The following is a 13,704-nucleotide window of genomic DNA, read 5'->3' as shown; positions in this document are numbered from 1 at the left end:
ACAATTTCCACCTTTTTTTATTCGATCTCAAGAACTATTTAAGAAATCTATCAATTGAAGAATAATATTTTATTTGAAAGTTTTATAGTAAAATTATTTCTATTTCTGTTTGTCTATTAATGATATTTTAAAAAATTAATTTTAAAAATATGAATTTTGAAAAAATTATTAAAAAAAAATATTGAAGTAAATAGAAATGATTTTCGTATAAAACACTTTTCGAGCTTGAATAATTTTTGAGACATAACGAAAAAAACTGAAATCTTTACGTATAAAGCAATGAAACTTTACGTATAAGGCAATGATTTTCATCCTTTAAAGTTTTTATTAACCATAACTTATATTTATCGTACTTACGTAACCTATTTATATACATAGTTTCATTAAAATCAGAATTTAACACTTTGAGAGTCTGTTTTGTTAATTATGTTTAAATATTAAAATTACATTTTGATTACTTAAAAAATTACATTTTGTACTGCAATTATATTAGTAAAATATTTTAAAAATATATCAATCTCTTGCTTTTGTATATGAATTATACGCTAAATATTATTTTTGCTAATAAAGCATGATTTCTTTGAAAATAAATTATGTATGACACGATTACTCATGAAATATACCAGAACATCCTAGCAAGTTTTATCAATTTTCAAAACTTCATAAATTACATACAACTTGTAACTCGTCTGTGTGAAGCCGCAATGAAACCAGGCTGAAACCGATCTAACGGAGCACGAGTAGATGAGAGATCCTCCTACCTGGTTGGGAAATTGGCGTTGACCCGTAACCTCGTTAAAGCTCATCTGGTACCAGCGGGAGGATATCCGCGCTTAGAATTTCTTTCAGCCGTGAGAAGACCATGAAATCCACCTACCTTTTGTTTTATTTTTGTTTCTCTTTTCATTCTACTCACTTTTCCCCTTCAGCCATCCCCCCTACCGGCCATCTTTCGCTCTTTCTACACGAAACGCCAAAGAAAGATCCAGTTATGCGGGCGAAACATCCTCGTTTTGCGAGGTTGAGAGCCCCGAGGAGGAAGCCATCGAGATAAGTAAACGGTCGCGACCGCGTGGTGCAATTCTTTAAACGCTGCAGCTGCGGTACCGGGCCAGGAGGATATTTCTCATGAATGTTTCAAACGAAATTGCGGATCTAACCCCACGGCGGGGCTAAATCATTTGAAGGCCTTCGCGCCACTTCTCTCCCCGACCATCCTGCCTTTTCTTGCTCGCTTTACCGCGCGCGGGGTTTCCTCCGTTTCTCCACCCTCCCTCCCTCCCTCCCTCCCTCTTCTTCTACCTATTTACCTCCCTCGCGTTCGTTCTTGCTCCGTTTTTCTCACTTGCTCCGGTTTACCATATCGTTCTCTTTCTTTTACCTAGCACAGCTTCACCGTTCTTCGATCTCGTTTTCGTCGGTTTGGTTTGCGGCTCTTCTTGTCTTTCCCTCCTCCAGGACACGTCAGAATCTAGATTCTTCTTCGCGTTATCATCGAACGTAGTTATGGACTTTGCGCCGGTAGTTTGAATGGATATCTATAATGCATGGCTCGCTTTATTCGAGATTTTTTATCTCCAATGAGGCTTAGCTTTCGCGCTGGGTAAACCGAGTAGGCGAAGGAATAATGAATTCTTAAATATTCGCTTAGTCCGCATGTATAAACGCGCCGGCTGCTGGCGTTCAATCTACTGTGAAAATTACGTTTCTATCTTCGTTTCTACCTCGTGATACGATCGTCGTGCCGACTGTAGTAGTTCTTACTACCATTATGTGCGCACTCAGAGTACAAAGGCGAACAGTTATTTCGACGAGTAGCTACAGTGATTTTATTGTCAAACGCAGTGAATTTTAATAAAGCTGCGCTGATCATACGGTTAACGTTGCATAATACGCCGATAAATTAATAGTCGACCATGCACACACTGTATTAACGAGCGATGATGCGTAATACATCGTCATTGTAACAGTGCACTGTGTTGCGCGTTGTGGGACTTTGAATGAAGTATAACTGCTCATTAAATGGAAATGCCATCAACACACAACGATATTCCGGAGTTAAATCCGTATATAAAATTTGCAAACTGTAAAAAAATTCTCAGTTTCTCTTTGAAAAATTGAAATTTATAAAATTTAATGAAACTACGTATGTTAAATTTTAATAGAAAGTAAATGGAATGTACGATACTGAAGAATAAAAATTTATTTTACTAAAATTAAATTTTTTATAGAAGAAAGATTAATGTAATCTTTCTCATGTAAAACATTATTTATCAAATATAAGTAATTAGAAAAGTATATTCTGTATACTTTCTATCAATATCAAGAATTATTAAATTAATTAATCATACTGTCATGATAAACTGGTCGAACGACGAGTTTCCAACTCCCGTATCAAAGCAATATTTGTTATATTAATTTTATATTCATGTTTAATGGACATTATTTTAATGAGACAACACCGTTTACTCTAGAGGTTATTGATTAAATTTAGTCATTAAAGATAACACATGCAATAATCAATTATAATTCATATACATATGGTAAAATATAAACTTATAAAGCAGATTAATTTGTTATGTATCGTTTTGTGTATATACACACACACATATATATATATATATATATGTATATATTATATGTTATTACATGTACACGATATTTGAAAAAAGGATTCAACATTTATAGAGTAAATAGTAATCATCACTATGTAAAAGCTTTGTAAACGTAGGTGAAAAACTCAATCATTTCTGAAATATAAACAATTTTGTGTTAGTATCATGATGGACTTATATATTGGCTTCTACGAGTTGCATGTGCGATGTGAAAAGGAGGTAATCTGTTCAAAGCTTTACCTCGATATTTACAGACGGTCTTCCACGTGTCCTTCTTCCATTTCTCAACACGCTTGGCATCTTCTCACGATTCGCAAACTCTCTCTCTCTCAAAAGTTTAGATCTTTGTCGAATTATTTGACAAGCACGCTGGATTCAATCATGTAATTTTTTTTAGGTTATTACGCAATAGTATGTAAATTGAATAAAGATATTCAGAATACGGTTTGTAAGCATTGAGATAAATATTCATGTCGCATGTGACTCGTAGAAGTCCATAAATCTATTCTGATACTAATATAATTATTTTATTTCTGAAAAGATTGAGTTTTTGATCTATGTTTATATATACTTTATTCAAGCTTTCTTTATTCAATATAGTATGTATTATTCGATGTATTATCTATCCACTCAAATATTGGATCCTTTTTTTAAAAACACTCTGTATATATACATATACATAGGTCGTTCTAATAAACTTGAATAATAAAATTAAAGTATTATATTTCAAGGCAACGCTTTTTTTTTTAAGTGTCAAACTCAATTTTACTCGAAGCGATCAATCGCTTTTACTTCGATATACCGCGATATATTGACGGCATGCATCCATTACGCTATTCCCTTTATCAAGTAATACCAAAACCAAAACGGAGCGATGCACGTTTATGATGCTCTGGCGAAATTAAACAGGCGCGATGCGTTAATTAGAGACAAGTCGATTAAATAATGCAGACTGGCACGACTAAAATGACGGATTAAATTCAGGCCGCCGCTAACGAGGCGAACCGTCGTTCATCGTTGCGGTAAAGTCGGAAATACGTACTATAAGCGTATACTTGGATACGAAATGCTGTTGCACGGAATGAAACACTCGCGCGTTCCACAAGCGCAGAATGAAACGCGGACACGAGAGAAACGAACTACTCCGCCTTTCCTCCCATCTCCTATACCGTTGGACACACGAAAAAGAGAAACCGGCGACATTTTCCAGCAGTTCAAGACCGGCAGCTGCTCCCTTAACGAACGTTAAGCTAAGTAAGAGCGTTAACCCCCGCGTCGCGGTAAAAACCGCGTGCGAACCGCCCGCAGCTGCGGCAGGGTCGCGGTACTTTAGGTAACTTTTCCGCTAATGCTCATCCACGGGCAAAAGAAGCTGCCGCTATGGCGTGCGCGCCAGTCCGTAAGAGAAATGACCGTGCGCCGAAGAATTCCATTAAAATACATTAGATTCTGCCGGCACGCGCTCTGTACTTCGGCACGATCCTTAATGGAGTTTCTATCTAGATGACTCGTTACATCTTCGCTAAAAAATGTAATCGATATACACTGTTCGATCGCTTTTCTGCAAATATTTATTGTGGACAATCGATAACGTTTCATACGTTATAATTGAAACATATATTTGTATTATATATCTTTTTATGTTTTTCGCAATATATGAACATTCAATTAAATATAAAAATCGAAAGACGTAAAAATTCACCTTGTAAAAATTCCAAGTCGAAATATTGAATAAGAAAACAAAGAAAAATTTTATTTATCGACAAATTTAAGAAGGTAAATTTGAGAAAACACGTTTTTATTGATCCCGAAAGAAAATTTGAAAGAAAACTATATAAATCTACATAAGAGCTTCTGTGACACAACTTTGATGTCAAAGAGAATATAAAGATATCCACGTGCAAGACTCAATTCGATCTTTGCCATTGTAGATGCACGAGATTGCAACAAGAATCCACAAGATTAGATCGGCTCGACGATTGTATTTCCGCGAACGTGACTATTGTAGCAGTCTTACGAGAGGAGTTTGTGCACGTGCAACGAGGACTGGAGACTCGCTGTACCGTTCCGACGAGGTCCTACGATCGTGTTAAACAACTTGCGCTCAATTTGCACATGCAACCCCAGGAGTTTACACTAGGTGAACCCTTGACGATAATGCGCTTCTACGGTGTTAGCTTCGAAGGGAACGGACAGTAACCGACTACGAGATTTTTCCCACAATACTCTGGAGAAGGACAGGGAAAATCGATAGTAGCTATATATGTATGCGTTCTCTGTACATCATTTAATCGGAATAAAACGTTTTTACGGGCGTATCAAAAATTTAGCGATCCATATTTGTCTCGGTAAAATGGATACATATGCAATAGTGTCTGTCTGCATGCAATACTTGTGACAATGATAAATTCGGCGGTATATACTACTAAAATTTAATGTGAAATTTGCATAACATGGAACATGCTAAAAGAACTTGCAGGATTGAGAGTATTTAGAATCAGTCAGAGTTTGCTTATATTGTGGGATAGAATTATAAGAGCTTGTAAAATAAGTTGAAATATCGCACAAAGTGTATATAAATAGAAGAAGATACAAGCAAAAATAATAGAAATAACAACTTTCGCTGAATCTTTCGCGAGCAGCTTCTTTGATCTTGAAACTTTGATAAAGTATAATAATTCGGCTTTCGTAGTTGACGATTACGACGTCCACGCAGGCCGTACGGCGCATTTTCCAAGTCACATTCGTTTAGCGCAGGCAATCTCGGAAGTTTACATTACGCAAAGTACCTTCAATGACGCGAATTTTCGAAACTTTCCAATCTTTCTTTTAGCGAGAGCGACAAACTTTATTCCATTACCGCGGAGACGGAAAGTGCGCGTAAAGTTACTCCGAAGATCGCGCGTAATGAAATGCGTTTGATGAGAAACACGCGCGAATTAGAATAAACACACTTTAGAATAAGCACATACACGATATTGCAAAGATTATCTTTTAATGAATGATTCCTTCAGATGGCCAAAAAAAAATACATTTGCTTACGCATTATGCGAATAATTAATATCACGCAACTTTGATAGAAACAAAAACAGTAAAAGATACCAATCTTTATGTAAAGCGGAAACGCAAGTTTTTGCCGTGTGCTTCACATCGGCGCTATAATTATGATGAATTACGGATTGTTAAACGCAGCGCACAGTATTGAGCAATTAATCATGAGCGTCGTGACGCGTCTGGCGTGCCGAAAACGTCACGCATACTGGTTTTCATATGCAAACACGATAGTTTAACGATCTATTATCCAGTCTACGCAATACCGAAGCTAAAATTCATAAGACGGTATCATAAAACATAATTTCACGCGTAATTCTTTGTAATATCACGGTGCAGAAATTCAACCAGGGAAATTCGAGGAAATAACAGCAAAGATTCCTTTCGAGGATCCCTCACAGATTAAATCGGCGCACCAATCGTGTTTGCGCGGACGTGACTGCGGATCGTCAGTTAACCTTCCTGCGGCCAAACTCTTGTTCGATCGATACCCCCTCTAAATAAATAGGGAGGTTTGGGTCACGGCCATTAAACGAATTAGCTACGTTTGATTTTATTGACTTGACTCTCATCCGTTCCATTCGCACTGATGCTGTTTTCTAACTCGCCTGCTTTTTCTAGTTGTAGACAGATCTATGAGCGAAAGATGAAACACGTTCGCCGATTGATATCATTTTTATGTGATATTTTAGCGCGATTGTTAGCGGCTTGGAAAATGAATGCAAAGGCGTTGTTATGTGTACGTCAAATATTTTGATTTTGACAGCATGACACACACTTCTTTTATTGTCTTTTTAATCTTTCTGGACACGAACGTTCAAATTCCAATTTCGGTTTTTCGTGTTTCGAGTGCGAGATTCCACAAACCATCATTCATAAATTAAGAGCTGTTTGCGAAGCGTCAAAAGCAGCATCGGCGTATGATTGATTTAAGAGACGCGATAAATACAGATCTTGCTGACGACGGCTTTTGTAGTGCGCGCATAAACGGATTATGAAGGTTTTCAATCGACCGATGGTGTACCTCGACTCGTCGTTCATTCGCGCGAACACAATTTCAGAAAATCACAGACCGGCGATATCTTTCTCTCGCCCCAAATCACACGGCGCGGCGGTCGGCAGAGTCGACGTCCTTTTCGTTGCTTCACGCAGGACACGCCACGATCGCTGTAACATCAAACTCGTGAGGCGTGAAAATTCGATTTATCGATAAATGGATTTACAAACAACCCGCACTTTGTCGAATTATCTAGCTTGATCCTGAGAAAAAGCGACAGCTTTTTAAAGCTTTCGAGCTATAACAAGACTTTTTCAATTGTATAAAGACTTTCTATCTTGGTACTAAAAATAAATGTTATCGATTGTTTTACTAATACCTGTGTGTGTGTGTGTGTGTGGGGGGGGGGGGGTGTATGCGTGTGTGCATGAATGAAAATTCTTTCATCTAACATGAAATTGTCTCATCTGTTATATATTGTATATAAAACGAGAAGTTTTCATTTATCTACGTTCATTTATCTTATAACTATCATGCAATACTTTATTATATAGTGCATTCCGAAGAATAATTTTGAGAGAATAAAAAAATGTTGATATAATAGTTTTTGAACTAGTTTTTGAAGAGACGTTTATTAATCTGGTACTTTTATTTATTTTCATTATAAATATATATATATATATATATATATATATATATATATATTATATATATAAATATTCAGCCGATTTTATCTTATTAATGAAATTGTAAACAAAATATAGCAATTAATTGATATTGGCAAATTGATCAGTAATAGGAAATTTTTAATATTACATTTATTTAATCCCTCTTTTGAATTTAAATGTTTAATTAATTACATTTCTCTTGAAAAGACTTATAATTAAATTAAATTTAAATTTGAAAGATAAAGTTTTTCTTTGTTTTGAGATGAAAAAACGAAAATTATAATTTACGATTATTATTTTTTTCCTAAGTTACTTCTTCTAAAAAAAATAAAGTTATGTAATTTTAAGAAATTATGAAAATAAGTTGTCTCATTTTTTTAAAATCGCTGCACATTGTTTTTTGATTATACGATTTTATTTCTTGCCGTACGTACAAATTTGTCGAGAGGTAATATAAATTAATAAATTAATAAATGCTTATTTTGATTAAAATAATATCAATTTTATTTTTAAAATAAATATTAGATTTAAGATGCGATAATACCTTTCTTGAATTAATCTGAATTGCAAGAAAATCGGTATCTGTTGCGTAACATTAACATTTTATTTCTAAGATGTATATGTGCGCAAAATCTCCACATTATATAATTTGACTTTTGTAAATCGAGACAGGTTAAAGATTCGAACTGCTCCATATATACCATCGGTTTAATTCTTAAGACAGTCAAACTCGGCTCTAATATTAAGAACGTTATTACGAATTGAATAATTATTACTTCGCGCTTTAATTAATTACTCATAAATGCATATAATTATTTCTCGAAATATAGTTATTATATATTAGGTGTTGGAATTAATTCGTAGCGTTTTACAAGTGATGGGAAGTACTTTCATTAATGTATTTTTTAATGCTCATGTGAAATAAATAACATTCTTTCATTAAAAACGCTACGAATTAATTCCAACACCTAATACAATTTATTTCAGTTTAAGATAAAAATCGGAAATAGGAAATGAAAACTATAATATGTATAGTTTTATAGATAATAGAATAATAATTATTGCTTTAGCATCGCTTGGATTTGAATAAATCTCATGTCGTGCATTAGATTTTCCAGATTTGAAACGCAAAAATAATACATGAATCGTCGGGTAGAATTTAGAACGATTCGGGTAACTGTAAATCTCACGAGTTAATTTGGAAGAGCAGAATATATCTGTATTTATTTTATACTACGTATAAATATTTCGTTACGGCTATGAAATATTTATTATTATATTGGTTGGCGTGTAGCCTTGGTATTTTATTTTTGTAACGTACATACAGCGCGATATGTTTACACGAGGTTGCCACACTATCATTTCAGTAGTGAACTTCGAGTAGATAGTTGCGCGAGTTATTTCGTTATTTTCCGAAACGCATTAAGTGACAAGTAATAGAAGATAAATGCAATAATTCTCTACAAATAAGAAGCTATTAGCAATTTGTACGATTGATTTTTTTGAATTATAGTGTCATAAACTGTCGACGATTATATTGAAACGGACACTTTGCATGATTGAAAATTATTTCAATTAAAATCTTTTGACGATTGTTGTGCTAACTAATTTGCTAATTTATCAGTACTAAATAAATTGTGACTTTATTATAATTTGAATCTATTTGTTACAGATCAACGTAAGTTGTACTTCAACTTCGCTGCTGCGCATTGGTGAGTAATAAATTATTTTATTTTAATTCAAGATAATGGATCTGCAAAATTATATCAAAGATACATAATTAATATATACGTATGCATAAGATATATGTAAATGTATGTATGTGTTACATTAAAAATATATACAAATATTATAAATAAATACCTATAATATACGTCACAGATTCGTTAAAATGCCTTAACATGGACTAAAAAAAGATTTGTTTTGATGTTTAATCTCCTTAAGCTTTTTTAATTATCGATTTATGTGCATAAAAATACGTAAACACGCGCCTGTGTACAAAGCTTGCAGAAAATTTTTGTTAATTATTATTATAAACTTAATTTTGCATGTCAGTATATATTATAGGTGATATATTTTAAAATATTTTCTATTGAAAAGTGTATATAATATATATACATATCTATGTATATTTATTGTATATATGTATATGCACACTTATATATATTTACATTATAGTTTTTATTATATTAAAAACAACTTTAGTACGATATTGGTAAAACTATAATTACAGGAGTGTTTATTCATGTTTAATATTTAATAATTATATATTATTATGTATATTGAAATAATTGACTTTTTATAAATAATTTAATAAATCTATAAAGTAAATTTACATGTATACGTATACAAGAAGTATAACTCTTGATAATAGAGATACTAGATATTTTCGCATTTTAATATAAGGTATATAAGATGTCGAGATATGAATTTTCGTCTGTGTTTCTCATTATAAAAAAGATATTCGAAAAATTTTAATAACATTTTTTAACTAATAGTTTTATTAAATTTTTTACAAATTAAACAAAAAACTAAACATATAAGTATAAGAGTGAAAGAGAGGATAATTATATGGTAAAATTCATAACTGGCTTATGTGGAGCATTTGTCTAAAAGCGATAATTAGCAAGCGATAATTAGTCTATAAAATAAAACTTTTAAATAAAATTACTACATGAAAACTACATGAAATTACTACATGAATAACTAAAATGGCATTAATATAAAAGAAATTTAAATGATACTCTTCTTTTAAATATATAATTCTTATAGCGAATTGATTGGATGCATTCAGTACGCATTGAATTTGGTGCATATTAAAGCCATCGTACACAAATTAACGTAAAAATCTGTTTAATGTAAATATAAAAACGGATTAAACCATGGAATCCTCAATACATTTTATTGTGCTATTAAGTAAAATCTGTATTTTATAATTCGAAATATTTGCATTTTACACAGATTAAATCAGTGTATAACGCTTTAATATGCATTAATATATATACACACTAGTGCGTCCATCGATTTTGTTATTAGATTGTTCCAATAATTATAATAGTTTTAATTAGTCAAAAATTAAAATTGATATTGCAATAGTATATAAGAAATTGCCTCTTAAGGATAAGAGAGGTCTGACGTCTCACTTACGGAAAGCTACTCGATTGAGCTTAACAGTACCATCTTTTATTCATTGTGGTTGCTCGCTGTGTAGCTTGACGACTGCGTGAGCGGAGTTTATACGCGCGCTAGTTAAAGTTCTAACAGCCTGCGGTCTGCGAATCGATCTGTTGAATCTTCTCCCTCGACTGGCCGCACGCGCGAAAAGAAACTGCCCTTTGTTAACATTATACTTTTGTTGTGGCCAGAACTAACCTTAAGTTAAGTTAAGACCGTTTTGTGAAGGCAAAACGAAATTATTAGATCCGCTATGAAATTTTCTCACATCGTCATATATAAAAAATCACCTTGTTAAAATTGATTATACGAATTACGCTACATATCAATATAAAATTGATTAAAAAGAGAAAAATATCGAATATGTAGGTAAGAAATAAATATTAACAAATATTTAAAGTCTTTTTTATTAGAACATACTTTTTAATGTGACTTTTGTTTACAAGGATAATAGTATAATACCAGTAATGTTATGAGAGAAACTTTAATAATACTCTGAATAATAATTAAATGTAAATTAGTTAGTACTATTAAAAGTAGATATTACATTTTATTTAAATATTTTTAGTTTATTGAGCTATTATACTGGAAGGAAAGATACTTAGATCGGCATTTAATCTGAATTATTTAGAATACTTGAAATTTGTTAATAGCTTCTCTTTTCGAATTACGTAAAAAAGATGCTGTGACTTGATCGTTTTTCTCATTTCCCAAGATATAAAAATCCATCTCGTGCTTATAACATTGTGTTTTATAGAGACGACTTTAAGTCAACTTACGGATTGAGTCTTCTTAATCTGAATATTGCATAGCGTCCGCAAAGAAAGTCTTCGATTTTTTCCTTATTATTTCTTGAAATATTAAAAAAGAGTATACGATACACTCTAGTATTGAATCAAACAAATTTAAAATCGACGTAATTCATTTAAATTTACTCATTTTGCAAATTCAAAACATAATTTTGATTACGTTGACGAATGCAATTACGTATGTCGAATGAGATTTGTAATATTAAAGTAGAGTAATATCATAGAAAATTAATAAGAATGAAATCAGTACTCGTGTAATGGCATTTCATTAATAATTCATTGCTGTTAAATCTATAGTATCAAAAATGTAACCTAATTTAAGTCACCATTGCTCCTTCTCAATATATCGTTATTTTATTACTAAAATAATGGTTAGATTTGAATCTATATGTCAAATATAGATTTCACTGTAGATTTAACAGAATGTTCATGATTAATTAATAATCTTAGTCCATTTCGCTAAATTACATTATTAAAATCCGCAATTTTTGTGCGGACATTATTTTACAAGTTTAATATACGTAATTAAAATATTGAAATAAAATAATATTTGATAATCGAAGGAAAATATCCGCGTTGGATGTAAAGACACGAATTCACTTTCGTCCTGCAGCGAAAAAGTTACAAAAAAGAGTACGCGTTTTAGTGATTCAACAGAACCGCACGAATCCGTGGCGTCGCGATGCAAATTGCGCTCTAATAAATGCAGATCGATGTTTCCGTTGGCAGGAAGGGAAAGGGTCCGAGTATAAGTGCGCGCTTAAGTCGTGCCGCGCCTTAATCGTTTCTGATAGACCACAGTAACTGGGAGAACCTAATTGTGTAGGAGAGAAAAAAGTAATGCCGTTCGTTCGCTGATTCTATCTGCGGAATAGAAATATCAGGGACATCTGTACGCAAACGCACGTATACCTATAGTTATCCATGTAGATATTTTCCGTATGCATACGAATGCTTCCGTGCTCATCATAAGACCGTGCATTCTTTAGCTTACCCTTTTGACAAAATTGCGTGCATCGCCGTAATAACTGTTCCGATAGTTATGTCGACAACATAAATATTAAGGAATAAACGCGTCGGTTGACAAGTCACGGCTAGCGGCATAGCTGGCTAAGGCAAAAGGAAAGTCTTCCCTCGGGCTGTTGACTTAACTTTCTTCTTCGAGGGTCGTCGCGACCTAAGTCTGATCCTCTCCTTTGCCGATGTGTGGCAAGGAGACGACCACCAGCACTGTCACGCAATTCACTTTATCGTACCGCTTTGAACCACCCTCCACTGAAACATTTCTCATTTGCATCGGAAGCAGGTACGCGCCGCGTACGAGCAATCGCACCCTTAAGGTACCCTAAGAACCGGCAACAGGCACGAGGAAAGAAATCTGATCGGATGGATTGGTTGCATGCAGGGAAGAATATAGAAGAAGAAAAGTCTGATTACGTCATTGCAATCTCCAACGTATTTCTCGGTATCGCGAAAAGTTTCCTCCTTGAATTTCCGAGGTTGATTCAACCTAGTATATAACGTACAATCGGTAATCCATGATCGTTCGCGTCACGAAAGAAAAAATAAAGAGCGCATAAAATGACGCATCTTATTATAGATTCTTATAAATACACTTAAAAAAGCATATTCGCATATCAAGCAGAGAATTATTTTTGCGCGTGCACTACATATTACCTATAAGTATACTTTGCATATATACGATAACTTGTCTACTTTTATAAAAGTCTCTTATTATAATACTTATCATATGGCACGTCATTTCTTATATTTACTATATTTACTATAACATATTTATATTTACTATAAGAAATGACGTGCCATATGATAAGTAATAAGAAACTTTTATAAAAGTAGACAAGTTATCGTATATATGCAAAGTATACTTATAGGTAATATGTAGTGCACGCGCAAAAATAATTCTCTGCTTGATATGCGAATATGCTTTTTTAGAAAAATTTAGTCGCTCTTTGCTCAGTAAATGAATTCAATATGAGAAAAAGAGAATGGTCTAAATTAACTTTTATTTAGCAAATTGATTGCATAAAGCAGTTGTGTGTATGAATCACAATATGTTCAATTCGAAATATAATTCATAATATATATCTACAAAATAAAATACCCAGCTTGAAAACCCTGTAACCTGCAATTTGATTGGGCAAAAAAATGATTTTGCACAAAAGCATTACTTAACTTTTAAATTGCCGACAAATAGTCCGAATCCATCAGATAGCATCGAATTATTAAAGCGCATTCTAAAGCACATTCCGCTGCTTTCGAGCTAAATTTATTTTAAAATTGCGTTAGCCAATTTTAAATCACGTTTAAATTATAATATTACACTGAAATGTTTAATTATGACGTCGCACGAATGAAAAGATTGTGATCGA

The 13,704-nt window shown here is 33.1% G+C and overlaps 2 protein-coding genes across 9 annotated transcripts in view; one reads left to right on the top strand and one right to left on the bottom strand.

Annotated features, from left to right (window-relative positions):
- The window catches only part of LOC147908240 (uncharacterized), a 539,816-nt gene that overhangs the window by 20,131 nt on the left and 505,981 nt on the right, over nucleotides 1–13,704 (top strand). For all 3 annotated transcript variants that reach the window (XR_015546357.1, XR_015546358.1, XM_087410250.1), the window contains exon 2: nucleotides 9,004–9,043. Coding sequence is in view for 1 of the 3 variants with exons in the window: in XM_087410250.1 (XP_087266376.1) it covers nucleotides 9,004–9,043 (40 nt within the window). In the remaining 2 variants the exon portion in view is untranslated. The remainder of the gene's footprint in view (nucleotides 1–9,003; nucleotides 9,044–13,704) is intronic.
- The window catches only part of LOC105151373 (Dpr-interacting protein kappa), a 196,235-nt gene that overhangs the window by 131,517 nt on the left and 51,014 nt on the right, over nucleotides 1–13,704 (bottom strand). The window lies entirely within an intron of this gene.

This window comes from Acromyrmex echinatior, chromosome 10, assembly GCF_024713525.1.
Source record: "Acromyrmex echinatior isolate Ae372 chromosome 10, ASM2471352v2, whole genome shotgun sequence".
In the NCBI taxonomy this organism is placed as follows: Eukaryota; Metazoa; Arthropoda; class Insecta; order Hymenoptera; family Formicidae; genus Acromyrmex; species Acromyrmex echinatior.
This window is presented reverse-complemented; position numbering and strand designations above follow the sequence as displayed.